Here is a 17,876-nt window from a genome sequence, read left to right as displayed (position 1 = left end):
CAGAATGGGGAAGAACGGTGATTTAAGTGACTTTGAATGTGGCATGGTTGTTGGTGCCAGACGGGCTGGTCTGAGTATTTCAGAAACTGCTGATCTACTGGGATTTTCACGCACAACCATCTCTAGGGTTTACAGAGAATGGTCCGAAAAAGAGAAAATATCCAGTGAGCGGCAGTTCTGTGGGCGAAAATGCCTTGTTGATGCCAGAGGTCAGAGGAGAATGGCCCGACTGGTTCGAGCTGATAGAAAGACAACAGTAACTCAAATAACCACTCATTACAACCGAGGTATGCAGAAGAGCAGCCCTGAACGCACAACACGTCGAACCTTGAGGCAGATGGGCTGCAGCAGCAGAAGACCACACCAGGTGCCACCCCTGTCAGCTAAGAACAGGAAACTGAGGCTACAATTCGCACAGGCTCACCAAAATTGGACAATAGAAGATTGGAAAAATGTTGCCTGGTCTGATGAGTCTCGATTTCTGCTGCGACATTCGGATGGTAGGGTCAGAATTTGGCATCAACAACATGAAAGCATGGATCCACCCTGCCTTGTATCAATGGTTCAGGCTGGTGGTGGTGGTGTAATGGTGTGGGGGATATTTTCTTGGCACACTTTGGGCCCCTTAGTACCAATTGAGCATCGTGTCAACGCCACAGCCTACCTGAGTATTGTTGCTGACCATGTCCATCCCTTTATGACCACAGTGTTCCCATCTTCTGATGGCTACTTCCAGCAGGATAATGTGCCATGTCATAAAGCTCGAATCATCTCAGACTGGTTTCTTGAACATGACAATCAGTTCACTGTACTCAAATGGCCTCCACAGTCACCAGATCTCAATCCAATTGAGCACCTTTGGGATGTGGTGGACTGGGAGATTTGCATCATGGATGTGCAGCCGACAAATCTGCAGCAACTGCGTGATGCTATCATGTCAATATGGACCAAACTCTCAGAGGAATGTTTCCAGTACCTTGTTGAATCTATGCCACGAAGGATTAAGGCAGTTCTGAAGGCAAAAGGGGGTCCAACCCGGTACTAGCAAGGTGTACCTAATAAAGTGGCCAGTGAGTGTATGTGGCATCGCCAGCCGCTTCTTTTCACCTGAAAGTGAGGAGTGTCGCCAGGGGGACGTAGCGCGTGGGAGGATCACGCTACTCCCTCCGACTGACCAGAGGAGGCGCTAGTGCAGCGACCAGGACACATATCCACATCCGGCTTCCCACCCGCAGACACGGCCAATTGTGTCTGTAGGGACGCCCGACCAAGCCGGAGGTAACACGGGGATTTGAACCGCCGATCCCCGTGTTGGTAGGCAACGGAATAGACCACCACACCACCGGGACACCTGAAAGACTCTTTTTTTAAGGAAATGTTTGATGGCTAGCTGTCAATGCCATTTACAGTTCTTAAATCGGAACCGCTGTCTTTTTCTCTTAATAGTTCATTGATTATCAAGGCAAAGTGACCCAAAAATATTTGCAGTTTGTGATGGATTTGCATTACTGCAACTGAATATTTACCAATACAATAGTATATGTTACAGATTACAACTTTAAGCAGGTGGCAGATCACATGTTTTAAAGTTTTCTTTTCATCTTCCTTTTCTTTGCTTTTTTTAGACAGCATTTGGTAGAAAGCAGCAACAAAAAGGTTACGGGAGTGGAAACCATTCAACAGAGCTCAGAAGAGGAATATGAGGCAATCTGTTTGAAATGTTGCTGAGTAAAATAAGTATTGGGAGCATTTCAGTGTGCAGAAGTTACTCCTTTGTTCTCTGTTTTGCCATTCAACAAAGGCCATGGACAGGAGTCAAGCCCAAAATGTTGTGGGAGAATGATAGGCTCCCTACGGTAACTGCATGCTTGGAAGCAAACCAGGGAAAACCTTCTATGTCTCTTCATTATTCACAAGCCAATGTCACATCATTCCTTTCTTTCTTTGGCTTTCATGACTGAATTCTCTTACCCTCCCGTCTCTCTCTCTCTCTCTCTCTTCCTACACACACACACACACACACACACACACACACACACACACTGTAATCCCTTGAACAGCTCAGTACCAGTTATCCTTCCCAATCCCCCCACACAAAAACAGTACAAATACTGGGCCAAAAACAAACCTCACAGGAGCAATGAGCAGTCTTGTTTTTCTCACTTGCACACAAACACACTCATACATGAAAACATACACACACACACACACACACACACACACACACACACACGCAGTATCTGTCTCCAGCTGGTTTATCACTGACAGAGAATTAGGACTAGATAAAACCTTATTCTAAATACTATCCAGCAACAGAGGACTTTTTGATGGTATTTGGGCTGTTAAAGTCCACTTCTCATTATCAAGTCAAGTCAATTTTATTTGTATAGCCCATTATCACAAATTAGAAATTTGCCTTGGTAGTGGGCTTCACAGCAACACCACATCCTGTCCTTAGACCCTCGCATCGGATAAGGAACAACTCCCTAAAAAAAAAACTTTAAGAGAGAGAAAAAATAGAAAGAAACCTCAGGGAGAGCAACAGAGGAGGGGTCTCTCTCCTAAGATGGACAATGTGCAAACGATGTTGTGTTTACACAATATACAGAATAAAACATTGAAAGAGAATAACAGAATTATAATGGAAATAAAAGATCTCTGAAGAATATGATGAGGAGGATGCCAAGCAGTGTCCAGATGCCACCGGAACTGTCTGAGCCACACAACCGCCATCACCATGTACACCTGACAGGAGGACAGACTACACATGCACATGGGGGAGACTCACATCACACCATTCACATACACGGGGGAAGAGACAGAAAAAAAACATTAGCCACGTCGGAGACAGAGAAGGATATAACATTTAAACAGAATAACAAAATTATATGGATTTATAAGATATATAAAGAATGTGATGAGGAGGATGCCAAGCAGCATCCAGGTGGCAACCACCATCACAATGGAGACCTGGGAGGAAGACAAACTACATGTGCACGTAGGGGAGACTCACACCACACCATACAGGGGAGAAGATACAGGAGAAGACATAATTCATAGAGACAGAAAGAACATGTGAGAGAAAAGAGAACAGTTGCAAAAGTCAATAATCTATACCCTATAATTTCTTGTCAGAACAGTGATTGGTAAATTTATTGAGACAGAAACCGACCTGGCATACAGACCTGAAAACAGAACATTACTGTAATCAAGTCTGGATGAAACAAATGCATGTATTAGAGTCTCTGCGTCAGCCATGAACAGGAACTACAGAATTTTAGCTATGTTATGTAGGTAAAAAAAAAAAAGGCAATCTTTGTGATTACTTTAATGTGCTTGTCAAAAGAAAGGCTGGGGTCAAATTTAACACCAAGATTTTGGCTGCAACACCTTGTGAAATCACAGAGTTGTCGATTGTAATTTTTACTTGATCAAATTGGTGTCTCTTTCTAGCAGGGCCAATGACCAACATCTCAGTTTTATCCGAATTTAAAAGCAGGAACTTTAGTGACATTCAATTTTTTACAGCAGCCAAGCAGGTCTCTAAATTAGTCATTTGAGTATGATCATCAGCCCTTATAAGCACATACAACTGAGTATCAACCGCATAGCAATGGAAATTTATTCCATGACTGCATATAATTTGGCCAAGAGGTGAAATATAACGAGAGAAAAGTAGAGGGCCAAGAACTGAGCCCTGAGGTATGCCATATTTAATGTCAGAGAATTTCAATGTAATATTATGATAGCAGATACAATGTGTTCTACCAGATAAGTAGGACTTAAGCCAAGAGAGAGAAAAATTACAATTTATTTTATCCATTAGTGTATAGCGATCAATGATGTCAAAGGTTGCACTGAGGTCCAGTAGTAGAAGCACAGAGGTGGAATCAGAGTCCATAGATAGTATAAGATTGTTCACCACTCTGGTCAGAGTAGTTTCAGCGGAGTGACAGGCCCTGAAAGCTGATTGAAAAGGTTCATACTTTCTTCAAAATGGGTCGAAAGTTGTTGACTCTCTCCAGTGCTTTGGAAATGAATAGAAGATTAGAGACTGGTCGTTAGTTATTAAGAGACCCTGGATTGAGGTGTGGTTTCTTAAGTAGAGGTTTAACCACAGCTGTCTTAAAACTACTGGGAACAGTGCCAGTAGTAAGTGATAGATTAACAATGTAAGAACTGTCGGTCCCATGAAAGGCCAGAGGTCTTTAAAAAGTTTTGCTGGTAAATGGTTAAGTAGACAGGTAGTTGGTCTAGAAGCGGACATGAGCTTAGTCAAAGTATCAAGAGAGACAGTCCCAAAAGCTGTAATAACAGGGACTATCAGTGACTCACTGGATAGATGTGATTTTGGTAAGGCAGGACCTGCAAGAGTAGCTGGAGTTGAAGAACTAATTTTGTTTATGATCTCATCAACCTTATTGGAGAAAAAGTCTAGAAACACATGGGCAGTGAATGTTGAGCAACTAATACATGGCTGCTTCTTAGTATATTTAGCTAGTGTCAAAGAGAAATCTGGGATTATATTTATTAATATTGATTAAGTGAGAGAGATATGCTGCTTTTGCAGTAGCTGAAGCATGCTTGTATTTCAATAGATACTTATGCCAAGATAAAAAAAATCTTCGAATTTTGATTTTCGCCATTTACGTTCCAGTCTCTTGCAGGCCTGCTTAAGAGCATGTGTGTTGTCATTAAACCAGTGTGTAGGCCTCTTTAGTTGCCTAGCTCGGGTAGTGAGAGGTGCTACTGAATTGAGGAAACTAGAGAGGGCCACATTTAAGTGACTAGTGAAATTTTCAACAGAGTGTCTCTACAGTGAAAGGAGCCAAGACTTAAGGCAGCTGCTGGCCAAATGTAGCTACAGTGGAGGGACCAATGAGGCGAGTGGCAATTACATCTGTGCTGACATTTACAGGACAGGCCAATAATGCTTCAAATTTGACGAGAAAATTATCTGACACAGCAGATGTGGCAAGACATTCAGATCAGAAACAGCTATCCCTTTAGATAAAAACAAATCAAGGGTGATACCACTGCAATGAGTCGACTCTTGATCAAACTAAGTGAACCCAAAAATATCAGCAAGCACCAGAAAGGCTTTACTTAGAGGATCAGCAGCCTTATTCAGGTGAATATTGAATCATTAAGAATTAGCATGTCATTAGAGTGAGTAACAAGGCCTGAGACAAATTCTCCAAATTCTTCAAGAAATAGTGGGTAAGGGCTAGGAGGTCGATAGAGTTTCACAATTTGGACTGAGCAGAGGCTGTTCATGGCTGAGGGAGATGGACCAAGAACAAGAGCCTCAAAAGACTGGATTCACCTTGTTTATTTGCCTGAGCTACATGGGCATAAGTATAGTTGGGTGGGGAAGCTTCATTTAAGGGAAGGAAAACATTTGTTTTCAGCCATGTTTCACATAACCCAATCATATCAAAACTATGTTAAAGAATCAGATCATTTATTAGTAAGATTTTGGTAGACAGTGATCTGATATTTATGAGACCAAATTTAAGCATCTTGTTGAAGTGATCAGTAGTAATCAGAACCTTAGAGCTACCAATAGGTGAAATATTAACTGGAATTAGACGCCTTGTGTTATTAGCTGACAATTTTGATGACCAATGCTTTGGACGATATGTGGTCACATTTTGATAACATTAGATGTTTGGTTCTGTAGATTATTATGTACTTCATTGCACATTTCACCAACACCAGTGGTAGAAATGATTATTAGATTATTGTGATTCACACATTTAGGAGAGGAGAGCTTGGGAGCAATACACAGCAGGGAAGGGAGATTGTCTCAATGTTATAGACCAAGCTGTCAACCTGATAATCTATACTATGAGAAATTCCCTGACTAAACATGTTGATTAAACTACTTGACTCCACATCCACAGTAGATTTAAACCTAGCAGGCTCTCTAATCACCTGCAACCTGCTGAATGATAAGTTCCTAATGTCAAACTAAACGTAGACAGCTATCTATATGGCTAGACAAAAGAGCAGCGCCGTCCCCAGTAGGGTGAATGTCGTCCACTTTCATAGGTAAGGGCGGCCCCGGAAAGAAGGTCAGTTTATCAACAAAGCCGAATCCCTGCTCATTACAGTAACGAGCCAGGTTCATTGAGGTGAGCCTACTGTACATCTCATCATTACCCCTCATGGGTAAGGGACCAGAAACAATCGATTAATCATCATACAGGCAAGATTGACTCACAGTTATAGATAATTACAATGCACTCTCTTTGTCGTACAATGTATTTTATTTGATGCTTGTGTTTCTCTTAACTGCTTACTGCAAAAAGAATTGTCCCAGTGGGGGCAATAAAGAGTCCTCTACTGTACTAATCTGCATCAATCATTGGTTCTATACTGCACATGAATCATCCTCTGAAATGTTTAAATACAGTAATGGTTTTCTACATGGGGAAAAAAAATCGCAGATTAATCACACTCAAAGTCTGGAAAAAGAAAAACTATGTCACATGTACAGTGTTATTGATGATAAAAACCAAACAACGGCAACCTTTAACCTTGGCTTGGCGAGCCAGTAATAGGAACTTCCTATTACCAGAAGGAAAGAGGTATTTCTGTGTGTCTAGAGGGACCACGGCCATCTGAACACAATAGGACCTCTGGTGGGAATACAGGGGTTCTCACCGCCCGAGATAGCACATCCTTCACAGACTTGTTAGCAGTGCAGACAGATAGCTGCTCTTATCTGGATACAATTGCCCTTATGTATTTTGGCCTGTAATCAATTTCTCACATTTTCTCTCTGTCCGCTGTAGAGATGCACTATGTCTTCATTATGGTTGCGAAAGATAATTTGTTTCAACTAAGAGATATCTGGCTAGTCTCTTGTTTTCCTTTGGATTTTAGAGGGAGTTGTTGGCCTGTTGGTTTGGAGGATATTTGCTCCCCTGCCTGTGAGGTTTGCACATTGGGTTTTCTTTTCTTTTTTTGGACCCCTCCCCCCTTTTCTTCCCAATTGTATCCGGCCAATTACCCTATTTTCCGAGCCGTCCCTATCGCTGCTCCACCTCCTCTGCCGAGCCGGGGAGAGCCGCAGACTACCACATTCCTCCTCCAATATGACAGGAGTTTCACCAGGGGGACGTAGCGCGTGGGAAGATCACGCTATTCCCTACCAGTTCCCCCTCCCCCCTGAACAGGCGCCCCAACCGACCAGAGGAGGCGCTAGTGCGGCGACCAGGACACATACCCACATCCGTCTTCCCACCTGCAGACACGGCCAATTGTGTCTGTAGGGATGCCCGACCAAGCCAGAGGTAACACGGGGACTCGAACCGGCAATCCCCGTGTTGGTAGGCAGCGGAATAGACCACTACGCTACCTGGATGCCCGCACATTGGGTTTTCTTATATATTGTTCAGGACAGATAGCATTTGCTAGTGGAGTTCATCGACAATTGGACACTACGACCAGACTGGAGCAGAAGAGGGACTAGAAGAAGGGTAAGGGGAATAGATAGGACAGTACAGAGACTGTTACTGAGAGACAACATTAACTGAACATGTGAGAGAAGGACAGAGGCCGACACTGAGAGCTTAAAAGAGATTTTAACAGAGTGGGAGAGACAAGGATCAAGACTGGAAAAGCATAAAAGAGAGAGACTGAATGAGGAAAAGAGAGCAACTAACAGGCCAGACTAGGCAGCAGCAGATTATGCTAACTACCGTCCTTTCTGGATTCTGCTGTGACACCCAAATGTGTCAGTGCTGCTGACTGAGAGGGGGCTGGAAGGACTTTCCAGGCGTGAAGGGCACTGTGTGTGTGTGTGTGTGCGTGTGCGTGTGTGTGTGTGTGTTCATTCATGTACATCTGTGTGCAATCAGCACAAGCAGGCTTTATGTCATGCATGAGCTTTTTGTGTAGCAAGTTGTTTGTTTTCAAAATTGTGAATAGCGCACCCTTCACTCATCTTCAGCACCCTGAATGAGATATATGTAAATTTGCAGCAATTATATTTCCCACCCTTAAGTTGTTTGTTTGTGTGTGTGTGTGTGTGTGTGTGTGTGTGAGAGAGAAGAGAGAGAGAGAGAGAGAGAGAGAGAGAGAGAGAGAGAGAGAGAGAGAGGAGAATGAAAGAAAGAAAAACCCAACTTATTCAATTGTGGACAGAATAAAATGATGGTAGTGTGTGATAACACTAACATTTCTAACATTGCTATCTCTCTGAGACACTCCTGTGATGCCAGTCATTGCATAAGACAAATTTCCTCACGGACAATAAAGTTTCAGTCATTCATTCATGGTTGTTCGTAAAGGCACTGTGAAGCCACTACTACATCAAAACTAGTACAATGACTACTGTACCATTACTTCAACCAGTCCTCTTGTGCTAGTCTCCTCTTTTCATATGCAGCTCAGATACTGCTGCTTGAAGTGAGCATTCTTATTTTACTCTGCGTTCAAATCAAGAGATTAACCAGCGAGTAACTGATGTTTGTCAGTATGGCAAAGCCAAGTGAAATCTTTTTTTTTTTTTTGCACCTGAGTGCATATGCATTTACAGTTTTCTTGTGTGTATTTTTTTCTGTTCTTAAATTCTGCATGTGTGTGTGTGTGTGTGTGTGTTTGTGCGCGCGCACACATGCATGTTTGTGTGTTTTGCAGGATTGAACACTTGAGTCTCAACATGGCTATGCAGCTGCTGGTAGGAGTTCCTCTGGAAATGGTTCATGGAGCACTGAGGATTGGGCTGATATATGTGTGTGGCATTCTAGCAGGTGGGTCTTTAGACACACACACATACGCACACACACACACACACACACACACACACACACACACAGTTGGACTAAAAGCCTTCTCTTCTGCATTCAGTTCTCTTATCAGGTTTTGGCCAACGTGTTATTGAACGCCAGTCATTGAACAAGTTGCGAGCTTTTGGTTTGTGGGTGTTTGTGGTGGACTTGGGACAGATGGTCTGTCTGAGCCTGTATTCAGACTAGGGACAGTGGGGTGTAGGGGGCTTGTTCGTGGCCCATCAAAGTCTCCGCTCCATTTTGACATTGTGGAGGTCACCCCCCCATCGAGCATGCACAATAGGGCAGGGCGGTGAGTAATAACTCAAATGGCGCTCAGTCATGAAAAACGTGTGCGTGAACACACAATAGAAGTGAAACTGAATGGACAGAGGGTGGGGAGACGATTTAATTAAGGTATTTATATGAAACTGAGACAGGAGAGAGATGTATTTATATGAGACATGGAGATTCGAGTTGGGCATCGATGGAGCCGGAATAGGAAGAACCGGTTCCAGCACTGAAAGAGCCGGAGAGATTGAACGATTCCCAGGTTTTTGTCGTTATTCCGCTTGTGTTGTTCTTACGATGTCACTATGTCCGGGGCACAGAGATCTCATTTAGACAACTTGGCCACTTCAAGCGTAGACTCGGTGTGTGGGTTTAGTACACAATAGAGAGAGGACGAAGGGTAGCAGAATGAAGTGGGCCAAAAGTGTGGCTGCAGGACAGGGAAGAACGTACTGAACATGTACTCGGCGTGCACTTGTACTTGTACTTTCACTCACACAGCAATGCTAGATGAAATCAAAGAGGATCTGGCACCTCAAATCTTTTACGTTTACATCGAGTCATTTGGTAGACACCTTTATCCAAAGCGACTTACAAGGGAGTCAGTAATTAGCAGAAGGAAACAACTGTAGGCAACTGACATGGTAGATATACACAGTAAGTGTTTTATAGCCAAGGGTGCATACAAAATCAAGACGTTAAGTCTACATGCGCTGTAGATTAGAGGTAATAGCACTTAAGGAGAGAGCAAAGTGAAAAGTAAAAAAATCAAGTGCAAACGATGATAAAACAGTGAGACAAGCAAGTGCAAGTCAAAATGGGACTAGCAGACACTAGAAAATGCTGTATAATCTAATATGGCACAACAGTGGTAACCAGTTCCACGTCACAGGTAAATATACCTGCAACCAGAGATAATTTAAGGGTAAAGGTAGGCCTTAAAGAGGAAGGTTTTTAGGCTTTCTAGTCAGAAAGTTGGGCGGCACGGTGGCGTGGTGGTTAGCACGGTCGCCTCACAGCAAGAAGGTCCTGGGTTCGAGCCCCAGGGCAGTCCAGCCTTGGGGGTGATCCCAGGTCGTCCTCTGTGTGGAGTTTGCATGTTCTCCCCGTGGCTGCGTGGGTTTCCTCCGGGTGCTCCAGTTTCCTCCCACAGTCTGAAGATATGTAGGTCAGGTGAGTCGGCCGTACTAAAATTGTCCCTAGGTGTGAATGTGTGTGTGTGTGGGCGCTGTGATAACCAGGCGGTCTGTCCAGGGTGTCTCCCCGCCTGCCGCCCAATGACTGCTGGGATAGGCTGCAGCATCCCATGACCCTGAGAGCAGGATAAGTGGTTTGGATAATGGATGGATAGTCAGAAGTTCTGAGAGAGACTGGGAAGTCCAATGAAACTTAATCAGGGGCTACAGAAAATAGTTCTTTATGATATGACAGTGTGCGTTCACTTTTTTTGTTCGTCATAAGGGCCAGTGTGTCTATGTAGTACATATTGAACTCAACCAGAAAAGCATCAAGGTTTGGGAGTCATTCCACCATTTTGGGGCTAGGTCAGAGAAAAGTCTGGATCTAGAGCTTTTCGTTTTCATAGATGGGACCACAGGCATAATTAATCAGCGCCAGGCCCCAATGCAAGATGGTCAAAGCAGGCCCCAGCCTGCACATCACAATCGGACATAACATAACATAACTTAACATAACCAAGGCTCAGTGTTTTTGGTTTCTACTGATTTTTACTGAAAAATCCCCAGATTTTTTTAAAAGGAGCAGATCGGTTTAAACACCGATAAATTCCCGGATTTTTAAAAAAATAAAAACCGAAAACGCTGAGCCATGAACATACGTATATATGATAGTTTTGCCTCTGAATGGGACAGATAGTAGCTTACTAGAGGCAGCGCAAAGACATGGAGGAGGAGTGTACATGCTGATACAGGACCGCAGGTAACTAGGTGCAGTTCCATGAGCTGCCCGGAACGCCAACAACAAGGTTTTGAACTTTATACAAGCAGTAGCTGAAAGCCAGCATACAGATACAGAGAAAGGAGTGACATGCACACATTTTGGGAGGCTGAAGACCGAGTGTGCAGCGTCATTCTGGATTCTTTGGAGTGTCGCAGGAAGTTGAATCAGTTCATCTGGAACAATGTCTAGTGGGAGAAATGTTTCATCACTCCTGCAAGTGACCTCTTCAGTCTCAGTTGCCTGCAGGTGTCCCCACCCTTATAGACAATACAGTGACATAACGACCGAAACCAACAATCAGTTTCATATGCAAATTGGTATAGAGTTACAATGGCCATGTGCACTATTCACAGAGGATTGAGGAATGGTTGCAATCACAGCATTGTAAAATGGCAACAGATTAGGGGTGGGACAATTCACAAATGTCACAGTTCGATACATCTCATGATTCAGAGCTCACAATTTAATACAATACAATACGGTGGATGCCTTGGCAAGCAAGAGACAAAACACCATTGCAGTTCTATATTTTTCATTTATTTTAGGAATTAGGCCCAACATTTTGGCATTATCAAGTCACGTATTCAAACGTAATGTAAGTGCAAAAGTTCTAACAAAATTTTGCCCGCTTTTCTTGTTGTGTAACACAATTGCTTTACTTTAAAACTTTAAACTTTAAAAACTACTAGAACAACCAAGGGGGTCATTTTGACCATTTTGGATTTTCAAAGTTTAATAACTTTGTGGGGGAAAAAGAAGATACAGACCTGCCGCTCCCTGAATGCTCCTAAAATTGGATATATTAGCATTAAAATGAGTTTTAGGTCAATTGCACAAAAAAGCTATGATAAGGTCTACCTAAAACGACCGTGAGGGTCAAAATGACCGCGTGTAATTTGCGTGTCGTTGTGCGCGTCATCGTGTGCGTCGTCACTATTTATGACGTGTGTTGTTTGCGTCATTTGCTTTGCAACATTCAGTTCTTTTTATTTACATTTCACATTCTATAGGCCTTGTTACGTTTATTAGATTAGCAATATGTGTTTTCCGTTTTATTTTCCAGGTATTATTTCCAACATGTCTGGGTACAGCCGCCGTTTCAGATGCACCATGACCACCACCGAGGCGTTGCAGTATTTACTGCAAAAAGTCTCCCTCACTGGACAGTTGTCCAATTGGGGAGAACAGTTGGACAATTGGACAACTGTCGCAGTTGGACAGCGGCGATTTTAAATTGTTTGAGAAAGAGTATTGTAATGATCACGGATGTGTGGACTCGTTAGCCCATTGGCTAACGGGGCGGACCCTTTAGTCGACTGGTTAGCCACCAGGTTCGCATCACGGCAGGTTCCCGGCTGCCTCCTGAATTTGCTACAGTATTAAAGTTGCTAAAATGCTTATTTTGGTGTCAGTCATTTCCTAACAGAAATACTAACATATGCAATACATCAGTATCTCAGCTGGGTATTTACCTTGACAGAATACAGAATTTAAAAACCGGCGGTCATTTTGATTGCCCATGGTCGTTTTGGGTAGGAGTGAAATTCCGGTCGTTCTAGTGTTAATAACACAATCTTGCGAAATGGAGTGTCTCAGACCGTGAAGACCGTATCAAACGGTTCGGAATTCGATCCAGTATCGTCCCACCCCTACAACAGATGTACTGTTAACCCGTCCCCCCCTCCCCCCAGGGATGGTCGTTCCCTCTTCACATAGATGGCCTCTCTGACTCCCCGTTCAAACCAGCGTTCCTCCCTGTCAAGGATGTGCACATCCTCATCCTTGAAAGAGTGGCCACTGGCCTGTAGATGGGTGTAGACCAGTGGTCACCAGCCCTACTCCTGGAGAGCTACCATCCTGCCGGTTTTCACTCCAACCCTAATTTAACACACCTGATTCAATTAATCAATATTTTGTTAAGTAGGTAATCAGTAGAATCAGGTGTTAAATTAGGGTTGGAGTGAAAACCGGCAGGACGGTAGCTCTCCAGGAGCAGGGTTGGTGACCACTGGTGTAGACTGTGGAGTCCTGGCTTGATGCGTTAGCTCTCCTGTGTTGTGCCATCCTTGGCCAGCGTCTGTTTGGTTTCCCCGATGTACAAGTCACGGCAATCCTCCAGGCACTTAACAGCGTACACTATATTGCTCTGTCTGTGCCAGGGGACCTGATCCTTGGGGTGGACCAATTTTGGGCGCAGCAAGTTTTGGGGTTTGAAAGCAGCTGAGATGCAGTGTTTGGAATATCCATCCATTATCCATTCCATCCATTATCCGGACCGCTTATCCTGCTCTCAAGGTCACAGGGATGGTGGAGCCTATCCCAGCAGTCATTGGGCAGCAGATGGGGAGACATCCCAGACAGGCCAGGCCATCACAAGGCCGACACACACACACACACACACACACACACACACACACACACACACACACACACACATTCATACCTAGGGACAATTTAATAATGCCAATTCACCTGACCCACATGTCTTTGGACTGTGGGAGGAAACTGGAGCACCCGGAGGAAACCCACGCAGACACAGGGAGAACATGCAAACTCCACACAGAGGACGACCTGGGATGCCCCCCAAGGTTAGACTACCCAAAGGCTTGAACCCAGAATCTTCTTGCTGTGAGGCGACTGCGCTAACCACTGCACCACCCTGCCACCCTGTTTGGAACATACGCGTCTATATCTTTCCAACACTCCTGCCATACATGGAATCACCACTTGTTTACACTTAGGCAGCTGATGTCCTTCTCTTCTCTTCGATCGGCTGGTGCACTGTTGGGACATCTTGCTGGCTTTGACAAACGCCCAGTTAGGATAACCACACTTAACCAGGGCCTGTTTAATTTGGGATTCCTCCCCTTACCCGGCCGCTGTGTCGGTGGGGACGTTGTCAGCTCGGTGGTACAGCGTCCTGATGACTCCTAGTTTGTGCTCCAGTGGATGATGAGGTTTCATTGGAAAGACAAAAGGGGAGGGGGGGAGCAGAGGTAGTGGGAGGGAAAGAAAAAATGAAGAAAGTAGTGGTCTGATGTGTAGGGGTGTAACTGTGAGTGCAAGAATGAGGTCAAATCGTTTACCAGCCTTGTGGATGGTTGAGGTATTTAGGGGGGATATAGGTCAAAGGAAGCCAAAAGCCAGAAAAAGTCAGAAGCCTTTGTGTTGTCAAGTTGAATATTAAACTCACCAAGCATGAGTAACGGTGTGCCATCCTCAGGCAGTTGCCGAGGCGATATGTCAAACTCTTCAACAAAGTTTTTTAGCTGACCGGGGGTCTGTAGAGAACCATTATCATAAGCTTAGCTGGTTGAGCGAAGAAACAGCATGATATTCAAAGGAGGTTAAATGGAGATGGAGGGAGACTGGAGTAGATTTCCAGGAGGGTGTAATGACTAAAGCCAGTGACACAGAAGAGTGAGGGGAGTGAGAGAAAGAAAAGCCTGCGAAAATGGCCGCCGGTGTTGCAGTATTCTCAAGACAAATCCAGGTCTCAGTAAGAGCAAGGATGTTCAGAGCAGCCTTCTGGTCTTTTCAGACGTGGGGGCGATTGACGCTTCTAAGTAATTCGTTTTCAATGAGAGACGAGCGAGCAGGTAGGGACGTGCTGGCGATCTGTCAGGCGGAGCGACAAGCGGGCGCAACCCCTCGAAACTGTTGTGGTCATGCTCATCTGACACACACGCCGGCCCGCTGCCAGAGTTGAATTGTATATATTATTTATATATATATATAAAGATAGATGTAAGAGAAAAAACCTTTAATTCGTGGCAGTACAAGCCTGTTTCGTGCATCACACACTCATCAGCTGCCAAGTTGGCTAAGTTGGCTGCCAAGCTGATGAGTGCGTGACGCACGAAACAGGCTTGTACTGCTATGAATTAAAGTTTTTCCCCCTACATCTATCTTAATATTCTGCTCCTCATTTGTTGAGCACTTTTATCAACACCATTAATGGTTTCCGAAAAAAATGCTCTATATATCTATATTTTATTTATTTATTATTTTCACAATTAAATTTTGGGGGGGGGGTTTCCCCCCCTTTTCTCCCTAATTGTACTTGGCCAACTACCCCACTATTCTGAGCCTTTCCGGTCGCTGCTCCACCCCCTCTGCCGAGCCAGGGAGGGCTGCAGACTACCACATGCCTCCTCTGATACATGTGGAGTCGCCAGCCGCTTCTTTTCACCTGACAAATGAGGAGTTTCACCAGGGGGATGCAGCATGTAGGAGGATCATGCTGTTCCCCCTCCTCCCGAACAGGCGCCCCGACCCACCAGAGGAGGTGCTAGCGCAGTGACCAGGACACATGCACACGTCTAGCTTCCCGCCCACAGACATGGCCAGTTGTATCTGTAGGACGCCCGACCAAGCAGGAGGTAACACGGGGATTCGAACCGATGGTCCCTGTGTTGGTAGGCAACGGAATAGACCGCCACCCCATCCGGACGCCCCCTAGGAAATATATTTTAATGTATTGCTATAGCCTATAAAGAAATACAGTTGTACTGGCAGGGATACAGTAGTGCACAGAAGCCATTTCCATGGTTACCACGCGTAGATTGCCTGGCGTTTACTCACGGAGCACTTGTGTGCGTGTCTGGTCACGTGACGTGTGCATTGAGACCCTGCAGACCCAAGTGGGTATGCAGGCGGAGTGTCGCTTACCATCTAAAAAAAAAACCATTAGGGGCAAAAGCAGGAATGAAACTTGCCTTATTTACTGCAGTTCCACGGGTCCAAAGAGAAGGAGGTTTCCGGTACCTTAACCCGTAGGTGACGGCAATTGCTTCGATTGCAATTGCGATTCAATCTCGGGTGCTGCTGCCGACCATGTATGATAACAGGGATGGAGTAGAGGCACATGATCTACCCTGATGTTCCTCTGCGGGGAGCAAGCCTGGAAGTATAAGAGTAGTAGGATTACTTTAGCAAGACGTTTCTCTGCTGTAACTGCCGTGGATAGTGAGCCAGGCAGTATAAGAGGAGCGGGATTGCTTTACCCGTCGTTCCTCTGTAGGAACTGCCGCGAGTAGTGATGCAATAGGAAAAGAGTAATGGGATTGCTTTTGCAAGATGATGCTCCCACAAGCGAACAGTAGGAGTCATGCAATTCCAACAATAACAAAACTCCAGGTCACACTTAATTTGTTTACCTCCAGTTCTATTCAGCCAACAGTGGCATCTCAGGTACCAATATGGCAATTTTAGATTTTTTCAAACTATAAAACCCAAGTTAGAAAATCACACAAAAAAAAGAGCCCCAAATCCCAGTTCATTTATTTGAGGGGCAAGTAATTGAGGTTTTGAAATATTGGACCCGGAGTTCTGTTATTTTCTGTTATTAATTTGAAATTACCAGCCATGCTGTCGCAAGGCCTTAAAACACAAATAGGGGACATCCGGGTTGTGTGGTGGTCTATTCCGTTGCCTACCAACACGGGGATCGCCGGTTCGAATCCCCGTGTTACCTGCGGCTTGGTCTGGCGTCCCTACAGATACAATTGGCCGTGTCTGCGAGAGGGGGAGCTGGATGTGGGTATGTGTCCTGGTCGTAACACTAGCGCCTCCTGTCGTCAGTCAGGGCGCCTGTTCGGGAGGGAGGGGGAACTGGGGGGTAGCATGATCCTGCCACATGCTACGTCCCCCTGGTGAAACTCCTCACTGTCAGGCGAAAAGAATCTCCTGGCGACTCCACATGTATCGGAGGAGACATGTGGTAGTCTGCAGCCCTCCCTGGATTGGCAGAGGGGGTGGAACAGCGACTGGGATGGCTCAGAAGAGTGGGGTAATTGGACAGGTACAATTGGGGAGAAAAGGGGGGGGGCACAAATAGGAAGAGTACATAATCATCTACGAGTGTACTTGGGGCAATTGAAGGGACACTGCAAAACATGTTTGTATTAATTATGCTTCCCATTTTTATTAGTACTGTGCTAAATTGGCAACTCCCGTCAGCACTGCTGGCAAACTGGTTCTTATTTGTGCTTCTCTCAGTCAATCTGGGCTTTAGTGTTTTTTGTTTGCTTTTTTTTTTTGGATCCCCCCTGCCCCCCCCATTTTTCTCCCCAATTGTACCCTGCCAATTACCCCACTCTTCCAAGCCGTCCTGGTCGCTGCTTCCACCCCCTCTCTGCCGATCCGGGGAGGGCTGCAGACTACCACATGCCTCCTCCGAAACATGTGGTGCTTCTTTTCCCCTGACAGTGAAAAAAGACATGCATGATAGGGTTAGTACTCCTGTCTGTGTGCTTGACCGAGGCATGGCAAGACGAACTGGAGTTTGTCCCCGGGAGCTGCACGGCGGCTGCCCACTGCTCCTAGCTACACAGCTACGATGGGTTAAATGCAGAACATAATTTCCCTATGGGGATCAATAGAGTATATCAAAATCAAAATGAAAAAAAAAATCAGTGAGGAGTTTCATCAGGGGGACGTAGCGCGTGGGAGGATCACACTATTCCTATAACCCCGACTGACCAGAGGAGGCGCTAGCGCAACGACCAGGATATATACCCACATCCGGCTCCCCCCTCCCGCAGACACGGCCAATTGTGTCTTTAGGGACGCCCGACCAAGCTGGAGGTAACACGGGGATTCGAACCGGCGATCCCCGTGTTGGTAGGCAACGGAATAGACTGCTACGCTACCCTGGTGCCCCTGGGCCTTAGCATTTTAAGGTGTTTTGAAGATATGCTAAATTCAGTCAGATGAGTTTTTAATTGAATAAAAAGGTTTTCATTGAGACTAAATGTGGATGGGGCTTAGTTTGGTGAGGAGCCAGGGCTCCATCTCCTCCCATGACCCTCTGCAAAAGGTGGCTCCATTTTAAGAATCGATAAA

The 17,876-nt window shown here is 45.1% G+C and overlaps 1 protein-coding gene across 2 annotated transcripts in view; it reads left to right on the top strand.

The window, feature by feature from the left end:
- The window catches only part of rhbdl3 (rhomboid, veinlet-like 3 (Drosophila)), a 110,382-nt gene that overhangs the window by 80,234 nt on the left and 12,272 nt on the right, over nucleotides 1-17,876 (top strand). For both annotated transcript variants that reach the window (XM_056280688.1, XM_056280687.1), the window contains one exon: nucleotides 8,650-8,762. In XM_056280688.1, coding sequence (XP_056136663.1) covers nucleotides 8,650-8,762 — 113 coding nt within the window. The remainder of the gene's footprint in view (nucleotides 1-8,649; nucleotides 8,763-17,876) is intronic.

The sequence above is a fragment of the Lampris incognitus genome, chromosome 5 (genome assembly GCF_029633865.1).
Source record: "Lampris incognitus isolate fLamInc1 chromosome 5, fLamInc1.hap2, whole genome shotgun sequence".
NCBI lineage: Eukaryota > Metazoa > Chordata > Actinopteri > Lampriformes > Lampridae > Lampris > Lampris incognitus.
This window is presented reverse-complemented; position numbering and strand designations above follow the sequence as displayed.